The sequence below is a fragment of the Amphiura filiformis genome, chromosome 17 (assembly GCF_039555335.1).
Source record: "Amphiura filiformis chromosome 17, Afil_fr2py, whole genome shotgun sequence".
Lineage (NCBI taxonomy): Eukaryota > Metazoa > Echinodermata > Ophiuroidea > Amphilepidida > Amphiuridae > Amphiura > Amphiura filiformis.
In genome coordinates this window covers 61,804,026-61,827,207 of record NC_092644.1, presented here as the reverse complement: position 1 = coordinate 61,827,207, position 23,182 = coordinate 61,804,026, and the positions used below count along the sequence as shown (strand labels likewise).

General features: G+C 36.3%; 1 protein-coding gene across 3 annotated transcripts; it reads left to right on the top strand.

Annotated features, from left to right (window-relative positions):
• The first annotated feature begins 188 nt into the window (after positions 1 to 188).
• Positions 189 to 22,385, top strand: LOC140138124 (uncharacterized). 3 transcript variants are annotated; one of them, XM_072160046.1, is made up of 13 exons: positions 189 to 317; positions 3,665 to 3,836; positions 4,601 to 4,702; positions 5,218 to 5,412; positions 5,852 to 6,306; positions 7,367 to 7,528; positions 8,158 to 8,291; positions 11,309 to 11,441; positions 12,604 to 12,720; positions 13,081 to 13,224; positions 19,801 to 19,881; positions 20,382 to 20,540; positions 21,957 to 22,384. In XM_072160046.1, the coding sequence occupies exons 2-13, from the start codon at positions 3,713 to 3,715 to the stop codon at positions 22,053 to 22,055; spliced, it is 1,905 nt and encodes a 634-aa protein (XP_072016147.1). In that variant the 5' UTR covers positions 189 to 317; positions 3,665 to 3,712; the 3' UTR covers positions 22,056 to 22,384. The 3 variants fall into 3 exon arrangements, with proteins under 3 accessions (XP_072016147.1, XP_072016148.1, XP_072016146.1); XM_072160047.1 differs by lacking the exons at positions 189 to 317; positions 13,081 to 13,224 and adding exons at positions 1,197 to 1,324; positions 18,814 to 18,957 and having other exon boundaries at positions 21,957 to 22,385; XM_072160045.1 differs by lacking the exon at positions 189 to 317 and adding an exon at positions 1,197 to 1,324.
• Positions 22,386 to 23,182: the final 797 nt, after the last annotated feature.

Below are 23,182 nucleotides of genomic sequence, written 5' to 3'. Positions count from 1 at the left end.
TAAAATAAAAAAATAAAAAATAAGTGACAAGCCCAAATGACCTTTGACTTGGATGTCAAGCAGAAAGCTAATGCATTTATTTAGAAAATATTCAAGCGTATTTATAGTTGGTATACTTAATTGGTTGTTATATTGGCTGAGTGACTCTGTGTGTATTGATCAGCGGGTTCATTCAGTGTTGCATGCATCGGTTAGCAGATAGCAATTCAAAAATTTACACTAAACAGGAATATTATCTTCAATTCTTGTATGGATTATGCAATTCTCCAGTTCGGTACCTTTCAATGAACCTTTTATAGCAGAAATCGGCTGTTCTTGTAAGTATTTGGCAAACATGTGATGTGATCGATGCTATTACGTTTAATGTTATTATTTTTTAGATTCAAACGCAGCAGGTGCATTTTCATCTTTGTAGCACAAATGAAATTATACCGTATGCCTTAGAGGATGTGAACATAATTTATTTATAACTTTGGGCGGATAAAAAGAATATGATGTTATTTCCCCATAAATTTTACAAACATGACCACCCGTCCACGTTGTCATGGTGTACCATAGGCCTTTATGTCATATCCTATGAATTATATCACGCCATTGATCACACACTGATATGAAATTAGATTACTATGATTTTATATAAGACAACGTACAGGACATAATTAGGCATGTGTTCTGATATTCAACATGAATCTAGATCTACATAGTATAGGCCTAAATTCATTAAGAAAAGAAGATCTAATAGAATTTCAAATAAATGTTAATTTGGTCCGTGTCTTTGTCAAAGCATGATCATGATGATAGAGAAAATCGCAAGTGGAACATCATGACTTAGCCTGCACAGAAATTATTCTAGCAATTAGTGCCCAGCGCAGCCCCAATATCAACATTTTTATTCAACACCAAATGCTGCCAACTCGATAAACGTACTATAATTCAGCTAAGAAAAATAAAGTTTTAAGTAATGATTAACCTTTTAATTCGATGATAATATGTGGAGGTCTACTCTCGGTATCGGTAAAATAGCTTTTAAATTTGAGCATTATGGTATTTGCCCAGAATAGCAAAAATTCAACAAAAATGCAAATACGGATAACACGGGTCCAGTGACCCGAACTAAATGCGAAAGATAACTTCCTGACATGTACGTAAAGTGCGAAGTAGTAATTTTGCCTTGAGTTAGCCAGGTCACTTCCCGTTACGCGAACAGGATGAACATAATAATTACAGCATAGTCCGTGTTACGTGTGATATAATGTCTTTAATTGTCGCTAGCTAGACCTGTAGGATATTTTACCAATTGAAAAAGCTTGAAAACTCTGAAAAGGTATGTACATTTTATAGAATATTAATTACTGTTCATTGGTGTTTGGAATCTGCATTGTTGTATTGGTGATTCTGATAAAAGGAACTGTCATTCGAGTTGGACTGGTACAGGTAAACTCACCCAAATTAATGATGTGTCTGTGCATTGTTCTACCGAGTTTAAAGGCCCTTTGAGTGATCCCAGCGAAAGTGCAATAAAATTATAATTGTTTATAAATTGCCTAAAAGTGAAGGATACGTCATTAGAATTGTCATTGGGTCCTGGCATTAGGTATTTTTGAAATGAAAAAATTAGGCCCATTCATATACATGTAGCTAATTTATATACTGTCAGTAGGCCTATATAAATGACAGATTTCATTTAAATGCCTTAAATACACAGCTTTCGGCTGAACCACTAGCAGGCTATGTTAGAACACGCAACAATGACAACGGTACAAAAATCTGAATTTTTACAATGTATGATTTTTATGATTGTCCGGATGAGCAAATCACTGAACATGCTGAATGGGCCGTAACCTACTCAGCATAAACTTTACCGTAAACTACATTGCATAACTGCGTATAGTCGGCTATTATTGAAATGTTTCTTGGCTCAGAAATGTGGGGGATTTTGTTTTCGCAGACTGTAATGAAATGTTTACTTTTTGTTGTTGCTGTCATGAGTGATATACACAGACTTTATTTATTCATTTATTCATTCATTCATGGTTTATTAAAAGACACAGTAGCAGCTAAAAGCTGAATTGATGTGAAATGAACAATCATTAAAAAAACAATAAAAAGCATGACATATTTAAATATCAAAAGTTAAAGTACACAAAATAATCCAAGGGGCGAGACCTCATCCTGCAACCAGGTCCGCAGCTAAAAGTGCGGTCAACTGAACATGGGAAAATGGTGGAAAGGAGGTGGTCTCACCCCAAGGATAAAATTATTCTAATACTGACCAAAAAATATGATATTGCACGTGAAGGAATACATTATTCAAAATAGATAACAGTAAAAAGAAGGAGTCGTGTTGGGGCGAGTCATCATGATCCCAGAGGGGTGGGAGAGAAAGATGGAAAAAAGCACCAAACCCCTAATGAGGGCATGACCACTCGCTCCAAAGCAACTACACCAATAAAACATATCAAAGCATACAAGAAGATCAAAAGTTTAAATACTATTGCACGTAAGCCCTGGGGTATGGGCAAACTTAAAGTACAGGTAACCCCGGGAGGTATACGGGAGAGAAGCGACGAGTTACCCCAAATCACAGCGGCAGGTAGTGACTGAGCCACCGAGTGCGAATATGTATTTATTTTGGAAGGTTCATGTTTGTTTTGAATTTTGGGACGTTTTTCCAAAATTTGATACTTTTGCTGATATTTCATAAAAAGCGACATGCCAAAGACAAATGTTTGGGCACATACTTTGTTATAGTTAATACAATTCTTTTCCACATACCTACGTTACCATTCGCTTTGGTGATTTCAATATTATATATTGTGACTGCAATTTGGTGTGTTCGATACGTTTTAAGCTTACCATGGAATTAACGCTGATATCTGAACATGCTCCTTTTAAAATTTATGTCTGATCGTCAGCTTTTGCAGGCAACAAAATGCAGATTGGCTCAGGATAGATGTCGTATTCCTTTATGTGGGTCTCTTGACGATATAATTACTTTGTGACAACATCAACATTTTCGTCTGGAAACAGGGTTCCTGGCTGAGTTCGAAACAGCTGTAGTCTTCGTTGCCGTATCAATATCTCATAAAAAGAGCACGACTATAGCGAGTGTGTTTATATTTCCCGCATGAAAGCTTGCGTCTTGTACGTCTATAATTATTATACTGCTGAGGAGTCTGAATTTGAGCTTTCCAGGGGACACAATTTCGGATTTCATGCAACATTGTTCTGTTATTATCAAAATTAAATGGGTTTGAGGTGATATTTCCTAAACTTCGTCAGCAATTGACATTCGTCAGAGCTGAAATGCTCTTGCTATGTACAATTTTTTGAAAATTGGAGGGGCTTAAAGTACTGCTTTAAAAGAGTTACGTACTTAAAGCCCCCCCCCCCGGGTCAAATGTTATAAACTTACGGTACAAAAACAACTGCTCGGATTCCTGGTTGTCCAATGAACTGTACATCGGAGATAGGTGGTTACATTGTAGTGAATCCTGATAATAATGAAAGGAATATAATGGTATGGTTTTTGCCTTTACATGTATTTTTGTTTTATGCAAATTATTCTCCCCATACCCTAGTTTCCCTACAGTGCATCATTATGTATACCACTCCACAACAGTATCATTAACCATTCATCATATTATATTTTCTAATATTGCAGATAGAATTATATCTATAACAGGAGATAAGTGATTCATGATATTTCAAGATGGCGGACGACAGCAAGCATATCATGATTAGTTACCAATGGGACTCGCAGAAAACTATGCTCAAGCTGAGGGACAAACTCCGGAAAAAGGGATATAATGTTTGGATGGACGTAGATAAGATGGGTGGGTAGGCCTAATTAGTACTTTAGCTCGTAGTAAATTGCATAATGTCATAAAATTACAGGCAATCATTAACCTAAACTATTTTACGCTATTCCATTATAGCCCATTTTACTTGTATTGCTTGGCAGCAATAAATCCATGCATACGTTTTGCCAGATGAATCCAATGATGTTATTGTCATTCCTATAATTTGCCACCTTTCTCGCATGTGGAAATCAATTCCATTTGAATATGAAGTTTTACTCCGAGTTGGTATGTTTTGTTCTGCTTCTTTTACATACCGCATAATAGTGGCATTATATTTCAACTCACGCGCTCAGCAGCCTGGGTCTTATTTCATAAAACTGGATAGTTAATTTCACATCCTTTGGTTTCTAATTAATTAATACTGGATAATCAGTGCGCGTCGTTAACGATGCAACTGACTATACCCATGAATATTAATAAAGCAATACTTTATTGAGGACGCTGACATGAACCCGGCAAACCTGATATACAAAGTACGATAAAAAAAAACGCATTGCCCATCACAATTGGCTTATTGTAGAAATTATGATGGCACAAATGAGATGTGTCAAAGATTTGTGTGACTTTACCACTCCTCAAACCCTTTCAATTGCGTATGACCATGATGACATGTATGAAGCCTAGTAGCATCGTTCAAAATGAATTATTACCTGGGTTATATTTCATACAAAATCACCGACAACATAAATCAGTCTAATTATCACATTACCAATGTTGCATTGACTTTGTGCTTACAGGTGGTGATATCCTTTCGTGCATGGCAAAGGCAGTTGAAAATGCCGAAGTGTTGCTAATCTGTGTCTCCGAGAAGTACCAAATGAGCGAAAGTTGTAAAGCAGGTATAATCATTGCCTTGTCTTCTTCGTTTGTCAATTGCATTTTAAACCTGACTGATTTACATACACTGCACCTCCACACACAATAATAATAACCTGATATTATTAATACCTTAAACAGTTAAAAGAGTATAAAAAAGTGTAAGACTGATCTTAAGTTGCCAAACAGGTCCTCATCCAAGTCCTCATTTGACCTTGAAGATAATTGACGGCGAGGTGGTTCCATATTTTTATTCTTCTAAAGGTGTGAATTTTCGAAGTAGTCTCGGAGTGGTCCCTCAGATCACTTCAAAGAGTGGTTCACTTTTTTACTTTTTACCTTTTACATTCAGAGAGAAGTGTGTTTTCAAATATAAGCAAGATCATGAAAGTTGCGAAACTCAACTTTCCTGTTAAGATCATGCTGAACTTTGTATTGTAAGGTCCATTTATACGGAATCTAAAAACTCATGCTTGAGATGTGTTCGTATATTTTAGCTTATATTAGTCGATACATGTTACTTTCATTGTACCAACAGAAGCACAATATGCATTTAAGAAAGGCAAGTTGATAGTACCTCTGATGTTTCAGAGTGACTTTGAGCCTTCGGATTGGCTAGGACCATTAATGGGATTGAAACTCTACTATAATGTTCACGACGAGGAGAAGTTGGAGAAGGTTTTCCCTGATCTTGTCAGGGAACTCGGAGATAAAGCAAGAAAAGCCAAAGAAGGTAGGTCGATGACTACACATTATGTATGTTAGGTTTGATATTCAAGCACTCTACATTGGGTACAGTATACCTCTGACGTCACCATCGTCTACTTTTATAATTCATATAATTATATTAGCTTATATCTACCCTACAACAATTGTTGTAAAGAAGAATCTTACTATCATGACAGATAATTTTTGAAACTTGGAGACTCCACAAAATTCAAAAGTTCGAATAATAAGATATCTTTGACCTTCAGATTTTAGCATCGTTCTCCTAACTGCAATAATTACATGTCAAACATCACGAACATGGAGTTGTGGAAGGAAAAAAGACACACAAAAAGTTATATTATGAGAAGTTGTACAAACTACACTCTTAATGTCCAATGCGGTATACGTATGAGGTTTATAGTATCGAAAATTCAACTTGGATTCACCTATTATTAAAATTCCAGAAAAGTGGACGCCAGTTAAGAGATCTGCCGGAAGCAAAGCACTTCAGTGTTCCATCTGTATCTCAAGATTCAAGAATCCTAAGACACTTCCATGTCTACACAGCTTCTGCAAGGATTGCCTACTTCGACTCGCTCCCAAAGGTACTAAGGAGCTTTCTTGCCCGCTATGTCGTAAGCCATTCCCCGTGCCAGATGGTGATGCCACGCAGTTTCCAACCAACTTCCATCTGAAGGAACTGGTGGAGGAGGAAGCCACTCAGCAACAGGTGGCTGGAGGAGGAGCAGAGTTCTCCTGTACTTGTTGTGATATGGGAAAACAATCTCGAGTAATGGCCAAGTGTCAGGATTGCAAACTGTACATCTGTGGTACTGGATTAGAAGCTCATCAGAAGTTCCCTGGATTGAAGGAGCACGATATCTTAATCTTTGAGATGAATACTGAGGACACTGATGAGGTAAGAAGTATGTAATGAACTACACCAGGCACAACTCATCAGTTATAGTCATCCTTGCTCAACAACCTGATAAATTTGGATTATTCTGAAATATACATTTTGTTAATTGGACTTTGCCTTCTCATTTGACACCCTGTTCATGGAAATCGAGCAAGAATTGACCAAGATATGCGCCTCCAAACCCTCAGACCCCAAAATCAAAAGTTGCAATTTCAACGATTTTCAATGGGAACGCATCGTTGTATTGCACACAAGTACCACGGGCCAATCAATAAAGCACACAATGTAACAGGCACAATTGAATCGTTAAAATTCCAACTTTTGATTTTGGGGTTTGAGGGTTTGGAGGCGCATATATTGGTCAATTCGTGCTCGATTTTCACGAACAGTGTGTCAAATGAGAAAACAAAGTCCAATTAACAAAATGTATATTTCAGAATAATCCAAACTTATCAAGGTTGTTGAACAGCAAGGATGACTATAACTGACGAGTTTCTTTTTGTGCCTGGTGTACAATGTAAATGGTATCATGTTACCAACAGTGTCATTAACAATAGCGAACTGAGACACAAAAGTATATGTCTTTGTCGAAGATGCAATCTGAAACACATTGTATTTGCTCAATTGCTATTAATTGTGGTTGTTATGTCGAACCATAATCACAAAATCAAGATTGGTCTCAAACACTGGTTTGATTCAAGTGCTTCATTTATTTTTCGTTTTGTTTTTGTGATTTGTAATTCCATTGAATTTGCTTTGCAGTTTACGTATTACCTGGTCAACCTTATGGGTGTCCTATTCAGATATTCAGAATTCCACACTGCCGGAAATTATGTTAACAGTCTGCATCCTTCGTGATGTCAAGTTATTCTATTCCTTACGTTATTTTGTTGAAACCATGTCTATCATTGTTTCTATTAGAGAAAATATCTAATTATAAGACAATATTGAAAAGATTTACAATGCCTAAGATTGTAATAAACTGTAGTCTCTGTAAAGAAGCCTAGCTTTGATTCCTGAATGACGATATTGTTTTTTCTCCGATTGTTTGCTTTTCAAGGAGGAAGACGTTCAACCAGCAAAGGCATCAGCACCTGCTAAAACGATTGAGAAAGAAAAGCCAGAACTTGAGCTTAAGGCGCAAACTCAGAATTGGTGGGAAATATTCAGTGCGTTGTATGACGATGAGCACAGTATTAACCTTTTCAAGTACTGGATGCAGGTATTGCTTGTTTTCTGATATTCAGTCATCAAATGTTTATTATGAAAATAAAATTATGATCATCATTGGTCATATATATACCTATTAAGTGATGTTTCTCATGATAATATTCGTCGCGAAAGCAAAACCCGGATGTATAACCACCCACACGTCAGTCAACACAATCCAATCTAAGAAAGGAAATATTCATGTGTTTTAACGATGGAAATAATGGTTAGAATAAGAGCACAAAAAGGGAAACAACACATATGAAGACATTTTTATTTCTATGTACTTTAAAATAAACTGCAGTGTAAAGTTATTAAAAAAGTCGATATTACAATGCTACAGTTTGATCAGCTCGTAATCGGCTGGACTTGTTAGGCTTTTATCACTACGCCGAAAAGTAGACACCTTAAATATGTCATAGTTGACCCGTTTGATCTCTATTGGTGCTTGTTAAAGAAAATAGACAACGTATCGGACTTGAATGAATAATTTGTGATGTTTCTGCAAGATGTCACAAGACAATTCTCAAAATAAAATATAGAGATATTAATCCGCGATGCTATAAGGCCCGCCAAATACGAGCTGATCAAAGTGTATACGCATCAAACTGATGATACTATTTAATTATTTTCCATACAAAGCAACAAGGTACTGAGAGTAACTGGCAGGAGGCGATGGTGAATCACTACTTAGCTTGTCTGGTAGATCTAGAGGATAGTGGCCTTATCGGGGAAGAATTACTAGCAGAGAGACAGCAACAGGTGGCAAGGGTATTGTAAGTATAATCAATCACTACTTAGCTTGTCTGGTAGATCTAGAGGATAGTGGCCTTATAGGGGAAGAATTACTAGCAGAGAGACAGCAACAGGTGGCAAGGGTATTGTAAGTACAATCAATCACTACTTAGCTTGTCTGGTAGATCTAGAGGATAGTGGCCTTATAGGGGAAGAATTACTAGCAGAGAGACAGCAACAGGTGGCAAGGGTATTGTAAGTATAATCAATCATTGAAACAATATTGTAATCTATCATTTACATTGCAATTATCAATATTTATGCATCGAAAAATAGTTTTGCTATTGTTTCTGAACTTCCAAAACGCTTCTTGCATGCTGTGAAATGTCTCATCTTGCGCACTACATGACTACGTTTCAACACTTTGAAATCCATCTGGTAGAAACGCGCAGTAACTACAATGCATGCATATATTTGTGAATATTCTGAATATGCATGCATATCTTTACATCTTTAAATCTCGCGCCAGGTGAAAGCAGAGTGGATTGTAATAAATATACGTGATGTAAAGTACTTCCTTCAAATAGCGAAGTTGTGTGAAATAAATATTGATAAATGGCGATTATAATAAGTATATGTTTCGCTCTGGTATTTAAATGTTAGTTCAGTTGGCCACGCATCCCATGATATTACCTATGCATAAACTGTTTTTGATTCCCTTTAACTTTAAACCGGCGCCATTATGATATTTTTGTTACTACTTTATATTAATTTTTAAGAAAATGAGAACTATTTTGGAATGGATTTTCTGTGAGAAAGCAACCTTTGAAAGTGAGTTACGTGGTTTTTAGACCATTAAAGCTTGTTTGGGTTATTGCACTTATGGCGTTGATCAAAGTCTCTGGCATGACCGCGGCATTTGGTATCCCATAATGTCGCAGAACTGTGAACATTTCCTTTCTTTTTATAGAATTAGAGGCCTTCTTAAAATCTTTAAATGTGAATGCAAGAAGAATCTGGTAATTTTGGAAACGATCCATGATCTTTCTAAGGATGTGGATATTTTGAGCATATCTTCTCCCTTGACGAAAATCCAGCTTGGTTGCTACGTATAGATTGAGTCGACATAATCTCAAATTCTGTTTAACAGAATCTTATTGACAGAAGAGACATACCCCGGTAGTTGTACATGTGACAAACTATAGTAACTTAAAGCCTTAATGTACGATCTTTTTAAATTTTTAGATTTTTCTTTTTTCTGCTAAAATGATAATATGCAATCATTATGAAAGTTCCCAATACATTTGGACGCGAAAACATTGGGAATTTGCAAAGAAACAACATCATAAACTTCACCTCTATCACTCGAAACATCTCGCACTATTTGGATTAGGACAGCGAGTGCGGCCTCAGAGTTAGTCTCCTACGCGGCCAGTTTGGTTACGCTCCCTCCACATGTGGAGGGAGCGTAACCAAGCTAGTTTTGTACGAGACTACGGTTTGCGATCGTGGCCAGAGGATGATTTAAGGAAGCCCCATCATGCACTGTAAAAGTGTTATCACTAGAGTTTCAACTGCCACTTTACTTTTCAAATCCCATTGAACTCTGTGCAAAAGATGTTGTTTTAGAATTGCCCGTGTGTCATTATTACTTGGTCGATTTCAGATTTAAAGTGATGCATGCATGAAGGATAATTCACACCTTCTGTAGATAACATAAAATGTGAAATCGACCAACTTTTTGAAGGTGTTTTTATTGTAAATATATCTGTCCAAATTCAAATTTAACCATGCACGTGTGTATGCAGTGGGCGGGCAGTGGTGTCATGTTCACTCACACAGCTGTGCTAACCGCAAGACTTGCTGGGAAGTGCTTAAATCATCCTCTGGATCGTGGCCGACATAAAGTCATAATCTAAAAAAATTATGACTTTATGTCGGACCAACAGAAATCGTCCCGTTTTACTACAAATAGAACGAATTTGACAGTTTGCTCATAGATTTAAGTTAGAACATGTGTAAGTATTACAAATATGCCAAAAAATCGGTTTTGAAAAAATAAAGGTAAATTCTGAAAAAAGATCGTACATTATGACTTTAAGGAACAATGACACTAGTCCATTGGTTGTGTCGTGTGAGAGTGTTATACTTCAGCGCCAAAAAGCATGGACTATGTGTATACCATTGCATCGCCGCCATTTTGGAGGGCTTCAGATGTAATTGCATAGTCAAGACCTTCAGCCTTGTGGTTCTTCTATGGCTGTCAGTGTCTCCTCGCGTGTTGGTGGGTTGACCTGGATGGGCAGGTCCTGCCCCGGGTCCTGGGCAGCTGGTGGAGGTAGTTCAGATGGTGGTTGACCATTGCTGTTGTTGAGAAGGGAACTGAATTATTTCCTCTGTTCTAGGTCCTTGTCACTTGTTGGTGAAGTACCATTTCTCTTCTTGACCTTGACGCTGGATTTGATGTCTTTAAGCAGTATACAGACTTTTTATTGTACGTACAATATTGTATGTACAATATGTACGTTATTTAATCTATTGCCATTCTATTTCCAGTAATGTTTAAGTTCTAACGAATGTTTGATGACGTAAAATCGATAATATATTTCTGCTAGATATTGTATGTAACATATTATCGATTTTTCGTCATCAAACATTCGTTAGAACTTAAACATTACTGGAAATAGGATGGCAATAGATTAAATAACGTACATATTGTACATACAATATTGCACGTACAATACTCGGAGTCTGAAGCGCGCTTTAGATCATGGGTGAATTTTCCATGTGGTGTATAATCTCCCTTTGAGTCAGCTGCGTTCTTCTATTTGCTTATTTAACATAGCAGCTTTATCCGATTTGCATGACTTCACTCTAAAATGAGCGATAAATACTTTTAAACACCTCAATGTGTTTATTATTATAACAATAAAATATAAACGCATTGAAGTGTTTAAAAAGTATTAAGACATGCTTTTTAGAAGCTTTTAGAGTGGAGTAACTTGTGTCAGATCTTACATAGTTCTCATACAGTAGCTTTGTTTCTGTTTCATGACAGCAAGCAAGCAGGTCAGTACGACAAAGCCTTGGAGCTGGTTGAGAAAACCCTGGAACTAGAGAAGAAAGAACTCGGTGAACGACAAGAAAATATGGCAGATTTGTATTACCTCGCTGCGGATATATACAGGGAGGTAAGTGCTGTGTGGGGTGTGTTGTGGACGGGGGAGTAGTGTGTGGGCTTAGGTTGAGGGAGTGTGTGATGGGGTTTGGGTGTTTTACACTGGTATAAAGAGGAGATTGGTATTAATAATAGTGGTATTGCAAAACCCTAAATTCATACGTTGACGTTCTACACCAGGCACAAAAAGAAACTCGTCAATTATAGTCATCCTTGCTGTTCTACAACCTGGTAGTTTTGGATTATTCTGAAATATATATTTTGTTAATTGGACTTTGCTTTCTCATTTGACACACTGTTCGTGAAAACCGAAAAAGAATTGACCAAGATATGCGCCTCAGTCCAAACACTCAAACCCCAAAATCAAATGGGAATGCATCGCTGCATTGCACACAACCACGGGCCATGGCCAATCAATAAAGCACACAATGTAACAGGCGCAATTGAATCGTTAAAATTCCAACTTAAGATTTTGGGGTTGAGTGTTTGGAGGCGCATATCTTGGCCAATTCTTGCTCGATTTTCAAGAACAGGGTGTCAAATACGAAAGCAAAATCCAATTAACAAAATGTATATTTCAGATCAATCCAAAATTATCAGGTTGTTGAACAGCAAGGATGACTATAACAGACAAGTTTCTTTTTGTGCCTGGTGTATAATACAAAAGTAGTATTGAGTTTTATTCATACAAAATGATTATAAATAATAAAAGTAGTGTTACGTTTAGGTGTATGATTATTTTCGTTTGCAAGAAGTAGTAACACCACACTGGTGTACAACATAATTTGTCATCATCGTCTTGAATGCAAACTCATGCATAGTGCCTCAAAGGAATATTTCTTTGACACCTTTCAGAAGTTGTGCTTGCAGCGGTTTAAAATATTTGGTTGTAGTTAATGTTAATTATGTTATACAGTTTTAATTCAACGTTAATTGTGTTATAGAGGTGTCGAATCATTGATATAATTATATGATATCTGTGGTCGAATATAGAGAAACTTGAAGACGAAATCGCCGGAAACGGTGCGATTTAGAAACGTTTGACTTTGAGTGGGTCATCGAATTAAGAGATCTAGGGAAGTGTATATTGAGACTTTACTCAGGTATTTTACAGCGGAGAGGGAGCCACATTATTCAATTTTGTTCATAATTATTTCAAAATATTATTTTGACAGATCGTTAACAGCCTTGACTTGAGAACTCATCGTGATCCAGGTCTTCTACAAAAACAAATCAAATATGCAAGAAGTTCTCTCAAACTCAGGAAGACAATGAAGGGGGACGACAATAAGGTATTGTTTCAGTTTTTATTCACAACAGTGGGGAAGGTGTCCTTTATTCAATCCCGACCAAAGACTTTATAATTATATTGATGTTCCTGTATACATGGTATAAATAATTACATAAATATAGAAAGCATGCGTATTATTTTTTTTATCAATTATGGGAAATATTTAAAATCAATGTACCTGAGTTCAGGTTTAAGAAATGCAGTTCTTTATACTAGCATGATTGGAGATGTTATGTACCTGTTTTAGACAATTCATTGTAATTGAATAACAGACTCTATATTGCTACCTCAATGAACTAAAATCTGTGCAAAGTACTGCGACATTATATTTAAATATCTTTCAAATGTACTTTATGTAAAGTTCGAGCTTGGAAGAGTTCAAAGGATTTTAAGTGGTGCCCTTAAGGACTGGGTTACGTGTGGTGGAGATGGTATGCTGAGTGCAACAGACGCTAAAAAAGAAGCAAGCCGACACGTTAATCAGTGTGTTGATATCTTTACAAAGGTAAAAATGTGTCAAGATTGACGTGAAAAATTAACACCATCAGCTAACATAGAGGCCGGTCGAGTGCAGATCCGTCGGAACACGCTCCCTAACCCCTAATCCTAACTAAGTTCATTTCACATTGAAAAAGCGTTATCCGACGGATCTGTAGTCGAACATTCTGCATGGTATCATGATGGGAATGATGTGAATTTGTCAAGTGATCATCTAACATTTGTTGTCACTCTAACCCGCACGCAATGTTACATGAACGTATGTTTGATGAAGCATGTTATCGTGTAAATTAGTGCATTGAAATATGTGACGTGATTAACCAAAACCATTTCGCTAGATAATATATTTTAAACTTATCAACTACATTTTGAAAATCATCTTATACTTAAATGGCATAGTAGAGTCGCTTTTACGCACTAGATTCAACTAGATTCTGCATATATCGAATAGTTTATAAGCAAGCTAATAACATCAGCATAGTGAATACACTCTCGGAAATCTAAAAGGTTCTAAAATACCTTAGAAGAGTCCGTTTTTGCTCTCTATTATTGGAACACACAAGAAAAAGTTCTTTAAACTAATAGAACCACTTCAGGTTCTTAAAAAGTGTACTCCCTTTGCAGAACCATTTTTGGCCTTTATAGAACTTTTTGATTAGGCACAGAACCGATGAGGGTTCAGATGGCATAGAACCATTTTTTTCTTAGAGTGTATACACTGAAATAACAAACGATCAAATCATGATAAATACGAAGGTGACGGGTTCACTTCCCGGGTTCACTTCATGCTTTTCATATCGCCTTTTTAAATACATTACCATGACGCACGTATTCGAACCACAAAACCTATAAAACAGACATCTTTGTTTGAAATTATCAGCCTGAAATTTGGACGAAAATGTGAAATAAAAACTTATTGTAGATCTCTGCAGACACAATTTAACAGTCTCGTCACTTTCCTTATGAAAGTACTACTACTACTACTACTACTACTAGGCCTACTACTACTACTACTACTACTACTACTACTACTACTACTACTACTACTACTACTACTACTACTACTACTAATAATAATAATAATAATTTTAATAATAATAATAATAACAACACTATAATAATAATAATAACAACAATAACAACAACAACAACAACAACAACAACAACAACAACAATAATAATAATAATAATAATAATAATAATAATAATAATAATAATAATAATAATAACACTAATAATAATGATAATTAGCATTCATACATGTAGTATATGAAAAATTTATTTATCTCGAAAATACGGCCACTAATTAGAAATTCTGGAATACAAGCTTAATTAATGTTATAGTATTAGCCTTTATAAATATGCACTAACACAATTATCTAACATAACTAACCTGGTCGCGTTAATAATCAGAGAGCAAGCGGATAGCTATACTAGTATAGTACACTATAAAGAAAAAATATATAACAAACAGCCAAACACTAATTAATTAACATCGCAATATTGACGTAATTCAGTATAGCTTCCTTCATTGATATGTCATGCGTTCTATTAGGCCAATTAAAAAATACATCAGTTTCTCGTCCTAGCCTTTTGAAAAAAGGAAAAGGGAGGCTCTTTTTCTACAATGCAAAATCACCCAGTATTACTCGACAGCCTTTGATGGTTTTGAGGGGTTGGCTAACACCAAACATGCTTTATTGGACAGTAGCAAATTCATTACCAATAATGTTGACTTTCGAAACATTTTTGTAAATAATGTTATGACTGAAATAAAAAGAAATAAAAATGAAAATTTCAGAATCCCTAAAAAGGGAAGCCCGCGGGTCGATAAGCTAATGTAATTTTTACTTGGCCTAACAGTGTCTCCGAGAGCGTGGTATGAATCTATTTTTTTTCTGTTCAATTAATAATAACAACAAGTAATTTATCATATAGTAATAGTCAATACAGGCTGAGTCAAAAAGAAGTAAACTTATGTTTGAGGGCCTGTAACTCGAGATCTGCAAGGAATCTGCTAAAAAGAGCAAATTGTAAGTCTAAAGAAAAAAAATGATTTGTTGCAACTGCTCACAGCAAACTAAAGTTATACTCATTTGAATACAACCAGCTATTTTTGTAGTTGCACACGGTTGATTGATTTTCATCCATTTCAATTTCGACGAATCAGCAAAGTGCTAACAGGATTTATTGTTGAATTTGCTTTTGCTTTTAACAAAGCAAAATTTGTTCAATAAAGTACATGATGGTACTATAGTTTGTAGATACCAATTCAAGTCTTTACGAACGATCCGACAGAAGCTTGATTGGGGAATGTTGGGTAAAGGATTGAGTTGTCTTTGGTCTTGCTGTAACGCATGTCTAACTCTAGCAATGTTCACTTGTGATCTAGCAGCTCGTGGTCTGCCTAAAGCTTCCGGCTGTCTGTTCCTTAGTGTCCCATGTACATTGAGCTTGTTCATATTCTTATATACTGATCCCATACATGAAACCCGGTTAGCTGTAGGAAATTGGAGACGAAAAAGACGCTGAACTTCAGTGGGACTCTTAGTTTCATGATACTTCGTCGTCGACAGAAACGTGCGCTCCCGTGCGGTAAATTGTGGTGCCATGTTGTCATTTGGCTCGTTTTATTATAATGTAGTGCAAGGAGGTAAAATTCATATTGAAAAGAGCCTTTAACATGTAGGAATTATTGATCGAAACCACACCTGCCACAGAACTTTATTTGCATTTGAATATCGCGCCTTACCAATCAATATAATAGGTAAGCCCCTACTTGGGAAGTGAAACCGTGTGTAGCTACAAAAATGGGTGGTTGTATTCAAATGAGTATAACTTGAGTTTACTATGAGCAACTGCAACAATTCTTTTTTTGATGTAGACGTGTAGAATTTGCTCTTTCCAGTGGTATTTTCATCTTTAGCAGATTTCTTACAGATCTCGAGTTACAGCCCCTCAAACATGAGTTTACTTCTTTTTGACTCAGCCTGTAGAGCATCGACCTAGAGTCTTATGAGGTTACTAAATACTACTAAACTGTTAATGTTGGATTCCAGAATGGACGATGATTTCTTTTATCATTATGTATTTATGTCCCTAATTTATGAACTTTTAATATGTACTGACTTTGGTTATAATAATTTAAAGGGTAACCTGATTGACAGCTCCCACTTTACCCCCAACAAAATGCAAAAATTAGGCGTTCCAAATCGGTATATTTCCGGCCGGGGAAATCATCAAAAAACTGTAGAATTAGTCTCGACGATATCTTCGGAAATTCAAGCACATTTTTGGTGGCGGCATTTTACGTACAACTAATTAATTACATTGGGAAATAAGTAATGCTTTACTTAAGCTTGGGTGAATAGATAGAGTATTCAAATTAAAATACTGGTATTATAAAGTGCCGCTATATTGGAAACATGGCGCTATGGGGTGACTTTTGAGTTAGCATCTATAGCTTTCCAACATTTATGGAACCAATGTTTTTTGGCATTCTTACACCTCATCAAAGGATATACAACTAGAATTGATTCTATTTTTTTCTATGCCCCTTATGCTTCCCACGAAGGGTCGAAGGTCATAATAGGGTTTAAATTTAATATTTTTCTATCATGTTGTAATATACCTCAAATTGTTCCTCATTGCTAGGAATAAAAACGTCAAATGTCATACTACACCAGGGTGCTTAGTTCAGGAGTTAAAGAGTAAATAAGGTCAAATGTCAAATATCTCATGCACAGAAGCCAAATTTTCAAAATGCACTGATTCAGTCGAAATTTGCCTTAAATTACTCCTCTAGGCAAACCAAATTGGAAAATAATTTATTTGAGAAATGTATAACCTAAGAATCGGATGAAATCATGGGTCCATGGGTCATTCATTACGCGTGTGCATATTTCTATTGGACTGCATGAACTCTGAAGGGGGGCATGACAATACAAAAATGGTGGGTTTTTTTTACATTTGATCTATTCGACCTTATAACTCCTGAACTAAGCACCGTAGAAAAATATAACAGTTGACTTTTTATTCCCTGCGATGAGAGGAACATTTTGGACTATTTTTAAGTTTTGGCCTCACTGTGACCTTCGACCCCTCGTGGGAATCACAGGGGGAATAGAAAAAACGGAACCAATCAAATATGTATCATTTCCGGTTTAAGGATGCCAAAAAACATTGGTTCCACTAATGTAGAAAAATCTCATCCCAAACGGTAACCCATAACGCTCTTCAACCAAAATGCATCTAATTTATATAAGTTATCAAGAGAACTTAACCATGTTAACGGGTGAAAAGTTGTATTTAGAATATTAAAACACTCCACAACCATATTTGAAGATATGAGCGAATTGCACTTGAACTTGAATGCATTTTGCATGTAAGATGCAAATATGTATGAAAAAATTGAGACCTCTACATACTTACCGCGCACTCGCAGGTTCTGTAATGGTGATGTAATAATCGGATTAACTACCATAGCAATAGGTTTAAACAATTTTTAAATATATCGCGCGGCACCATAAGCAGGTTGCACTCATCACCTGTGTATGTCTGCAATCATCGATTGAATACAATACCGGTCTTTTTAAAGATGCTAATTTTACAGCAGGTGCGAGTGATCAGCATGATATGAATATTCTTTATAGAATTACGATCCAGATCTTTATCCTTGCTCTATGGTTCAATGCAGAGGTACCGCATGAACGTACTAGTGCAGCGCGATATATTCAAAAATTGTTTGAACCTATTGCTATGGTAGTTAATCCGATTATTACATCACTTAGAATACATGCCATCTCTACCACAGCAACCCAGTCTAGTAATTGCATCATAAATAGACGGAAAATCGTCGCATCTTTGCACATGTCGCATTTACTTTTTAAATGTTATAGAGGTGATAAATAAAACTTGATCCGCATTTTATTGACAGCTCTGTCGTGAAAATTTGAATAGACCTATTGCCCTGTGGCGTAATTCGTTTCGTGCCTCCTATTGTGATCAGCAGACTCTATTGATGAGCCCGAATTTGATTGACAGCCACATTTGACGAGGCTGGCGTAGAAACATTTGAACCAGTCTATTGTCATTGTTATAATTATTAATACTGACGAATAAAGAAACATTGTGGCATAGTATAACTCGTAGACCTACAAAACCTTTAGTCACTCTTGGCATCAGTATCCGATTGGAATATGCTTGGTTTTAGGACCAGATAAATTATAACATGGGCATCCAAGGGGAATAGTTGAACCAGTGAATCTTCTCTAGTTGAATTAGGGAACTATTGATTATACAGGGTATATGTGTAAAGTTCTATGATTTCCAATACAAGCGATTATTTAAACAGCCTTTGCCACTCCAGAGTACCAATAATATAATTATGGAGAATAAAAAGATTGTTTTTAGACATGTTAGAGGCCTTTTTACGAAAACATAACCTTCTATATAAATTGATGCTATATAGTGTAAACATTTATCAAGTCACCGTCAACACGATTCTAAAAGGTATTTATTATTACATGTCATATTATTTGGAATAAAAATACAAAAGTTGGGCTATTATGTTCCTATACTATTTTACCGTTTTAAGTTCCAACTTGCTCAAACACTTCGGATATTAAGTGGTGCGTTGAAGGACTGGGTTTCGTGTGGTGGAGACGGAAAAGTGAATGCACGCATAACGAGGATAGAAGCATTGCAACTGGTAGATGAAGCTATTGAGATTTTCAATAAGGTAGGACATTCTTTGACCCAAATAAACCATGGGGTAAACACAGCTATAACTCGACCAGTTTATTTTTCATTTATTTTATAATGTAAGTAGGAATATAAACTATACCTATTTCACCCATCAGTTTTTAAGGAAAGAAAGTGCCCTACCTCATCGGTCAAATACATTTACCTGTAATTAGCCTTTTATAGAGGTATGGCGGACACAATAAGATGGCGCTGCACGAAACGGGTAAAGGCTTTTGAATTTGGCGGGTTTTACAATACTGCCCTCCTATTGTGCACGCCATGCTTCGAAAAGGCTAATGAAAGCATACTAGATACCCACATACAAATGCAGCCAATGATCATCTTCATAACTTCTTTCACTAACTTCTAAAACCTTCTAATATTACGCATGTGAAATTTTACTTTGCATTTAGGTGCGTCTTTTAAATCATCGCTCATTGACGTAGAAGATGCTTGCGTGTCATCATGTTCATCTTAATTTAGATAGGATAATTTGAAACAATCATTAAAAGCAGTTTTTAGTTTTTCATTTTTACTTCAAGAGACAGACAGTGATTTTAAGCTCCATCATGATTTTTGGCAAAGTCATGTTTGACCCAAAGTGTGAAATGACACGCCACAAGAAATTTGCTGCCACTTTAAAACAAAGGCGCCAAATCACATGGAATCAAACTCAATCATGACTCAGTATGACAAGGAAATCATTTTACGCCAAACTGCTGTTATAGAAAAAAATTTATTTCAGATTGCAACATTTGTTCTCATACACAACACGAATAATATATTTCATTTACTGTCGTCATGGCCATTAAAACGGGTTTGTTTTATTTTATAATAGTTGAACGCTAAGGGTAACATTGCTAAAGCCATCAAAACCAAGGCAAACCTGGAAGAGAAGGGCTCAGAAGCACAGGAAAAGGTATGTAAACAGCACAATATAAGTTGATGAAAATGCATTTTTTTAAATTGTAAACACATTTTATTTTTGAAATTAGTGCATGCTATCACACAGGAGTGTACGTAGTGTCTTTCTCCTGTGTAGGGGTGTTTAGGTATGGGATGGGGTGTGTAGGGGGGTGTGGGGGTGTGTGTGTGTGAGAGGTCCACGGTGTGTCGATTTTAAGAACGGGTGTGTGAGTCCTCGGTTTATAGTATTAAATCATTATGCAGAATGAGGTCCCCGTTTGGAGGTATTTACAAGTAGGGGTGTGTTGGTGTTGGGATGTGTGGGGGTATGGATGTAGCCTATAGGGTGGGTGTATGTAAACGTTAGTCTACACCACTGTGGGTACGGGTGTCTTTGCATTCAAAGCAGAAAATGACGTGAATGCGACTTGCATGATAGCGCACAAAGTATGCAGCATTGTAGTCTTGCTAATGTTCATATTTTAATTTTATTCAATACCAATTTCTTAACAGTTGCATAGACAAGCCTTGAATCTATGTAAAGAAGCGTATGGCGACTGCAGTGTGTTATCTGGTAGGCTACATTGGAATATGTACGTGTTATACGAAGACAGAGAAGAGTACCATGAAGCGTACAAATGGCTTGTTAAAAGTCGAGATATCTACCAAAAGGTAAACGACCATGCGATGATTTCCATTGTCATTCTTTTGATCACTTAAGGTTAACAACTATTTTAAACTGTTGCGATTTGGTAGTTCACAGCATCTCGCGAATGGTTGTGAGCTTTGGCAAAAATCAAAATTACATTGATCATTTCATAGCGTGTGTGTAGAAGAATTCAAATATCACAGATATACTTTTGTAGGTCCCGTGGTTCTTGAGTTACATTGTAAAGAGGGCTGAAACAACAACACTTTTGTAAAACGTACATAACTCATTCACAACACTAAATCCAGCAAGTTTTCAAGGTATATGATTTGTAGAATAAACTTTTGCAAAACATTAAAGCCTTAATGTACGATCTTTTTAAATTCTGAAAATTCTGAAAAAAGATCGTACATTATGACTTTAAAGTATTATTTTTCAATAAAATACTGATTTAGATAATAAAAAAAATACAAAGGCCATGTCATTGATTCAGTATTTACCGAGTTTTTGGTAACTAATCCCAAACAAAAGAACCCAATCCTAATAAACTCCTCAACGAAAGTTTGGAAAGTTTTTTCAAGCATCTATATCTCAGATTATTTGTGACATTTTCATATCATGTTGCATATCAATGGATAGCTACATTATTTCCCTTTACAATGACACCACATTTGAAACGATCTCTTTTTTCACGGCTGAGTAGACGTCTTGTGAATGTACTGAGGTCTGAAACAGAATGTGCCAAATTGACCATTATTCTGTGCTCAAACAACACTAGTCACTAACCTCAATAGCGGTTGGTAAAGCCATATGCAGCCAGAACAGCCATCACCTCCTCCTCATGTTGCTCACCAGCCTGCTCACACATTGCTGTGGGATGGCACTCCATTCTTCAACCAGGATTCGTCACAGGTCATTCAATATGGTTGCATGGGCTACTCTGTTACGCACAACACGTCTAAGCTGGTCACACAAGTGTTCAATTGGGTTGAAGTCTGGGCTGATGGCAACCCATTTCATTCTCTCTACTCCCATATTCTGCAGGTAGTCATTGACTACCCTGGCTCTGTGGGGGCAACCTTGTCATCTGGGATGATTGCCTTAGGTCCCAAATTGTGAAGATATGGAATTGCAGCTTGGTGCACAGAATAATGGTCAATTTGGCACATTCGGTTTGAGACCCCACTGCATTCACAAGACGTGTATTCAGCCGTAAAAAAAGTGATTGTTTCAAATTTAGTGTCATTGTAAAGGGGGGCAATGTAGGTATCCATTGATATGCAACATGATATGAACAGGTCACAAATAATCTGAGATATAGATGCTTGAAAAAACTTTCCAAACTTTGGTTGAGGAGTTTAGGTTTCTTTTTTTTTTCTTCTTCTTCTTCTTTTTTTTATAGTTTTCATTATTATTATTTTCTTGTTTTTGTTTTACAGGTGTATGGACAGCATCATCCACAGACAAAACAAGTCTATGACAAACTGCAACGTGACATCTACATGGACATTAGCAAAGAAGTTGAGGCAGCAAAATGATGTCACTGTTTTGGAGATAGTCATATGTTTATATTTTCCTAATTTAAGATTTAAAGTACACGCAGAAAGCTGATTTTAGATTTTTACAACTTTGTTTATAAGTGGGAAGTAAACATTTTACATAAAATACAGGTGTCGGTTTTATTAATATCAATTCTATGAAACCTTTTGAAATATGGGATGAAAATATTCAATAAACATAAATATATTCATGATAATACTTACTAGTATAGAAAAATGATGTGTGTGGTGAATTTTATGATGATGTTATTTCAAAAGTAGAATAATGAAAATATCTTAAAAGCAATGGGCTATTCCAGTTGTAATCCATATAATCCTACCCCCAGGCCCGTACGCAGGATTTTTTTTGGGGGGTGCTGATTTTGAAAAAGTGGACTTTTTTGCCAAAGGGGGGCGATTTTGTGAAAAGTGGACTTTTCCCCCAAATTTGGACCTTTTTGACCAAAAAACCGTGGGACTTTTGGTATACTTTTGCAAATTTGGGGAGGTGCGGTCGCACCCCTGCACCCCCCTGCGTACGGGCCTGCCTACCCCTATAAAAGACTTTACCATGATCTTTCATACAGGGACCAGGTACTTCAAATTGAGTTACCGGAATATGTCACACCCCTGTGTGGGTGATTATGGTCATGTCTTCAATAGGGGTGTATGGATTTCAACTGGAATTGCCATGTTTGCTTGAGTTGTAAAGGTTATAGTTACCATGGTTATGTCTTTATTACATCTTAACCTTTATTACATCTTAACAGTTAACCGGTTAACTGTTGCAACCATGAACCATTTTACAGAAATTTAAATTATTTTCTGCTTTGCACAAAGTTGGCAAAGGCCGTATATATATTTTTTTATAATTCTCGTCCCCTCCGCCTCAATTTCTGGGATTAGTCAGATTATTAATGTAAGATTTTGGAATGTTTCAGGAAACCTTTATATATAAGCTTATTAGAGGACAAAGATCCATAAGGAACTCTATAGGGGGTTTATCCCTCAGATTCTCATATTTGACAAAACAAACAAACAAACAAACAATAACAAAACAAACTGAGGGCCTCCTCAAGCAATGTTGGCAAAGACAGAAAGCTATACTAACAATGCTAATTTTACAT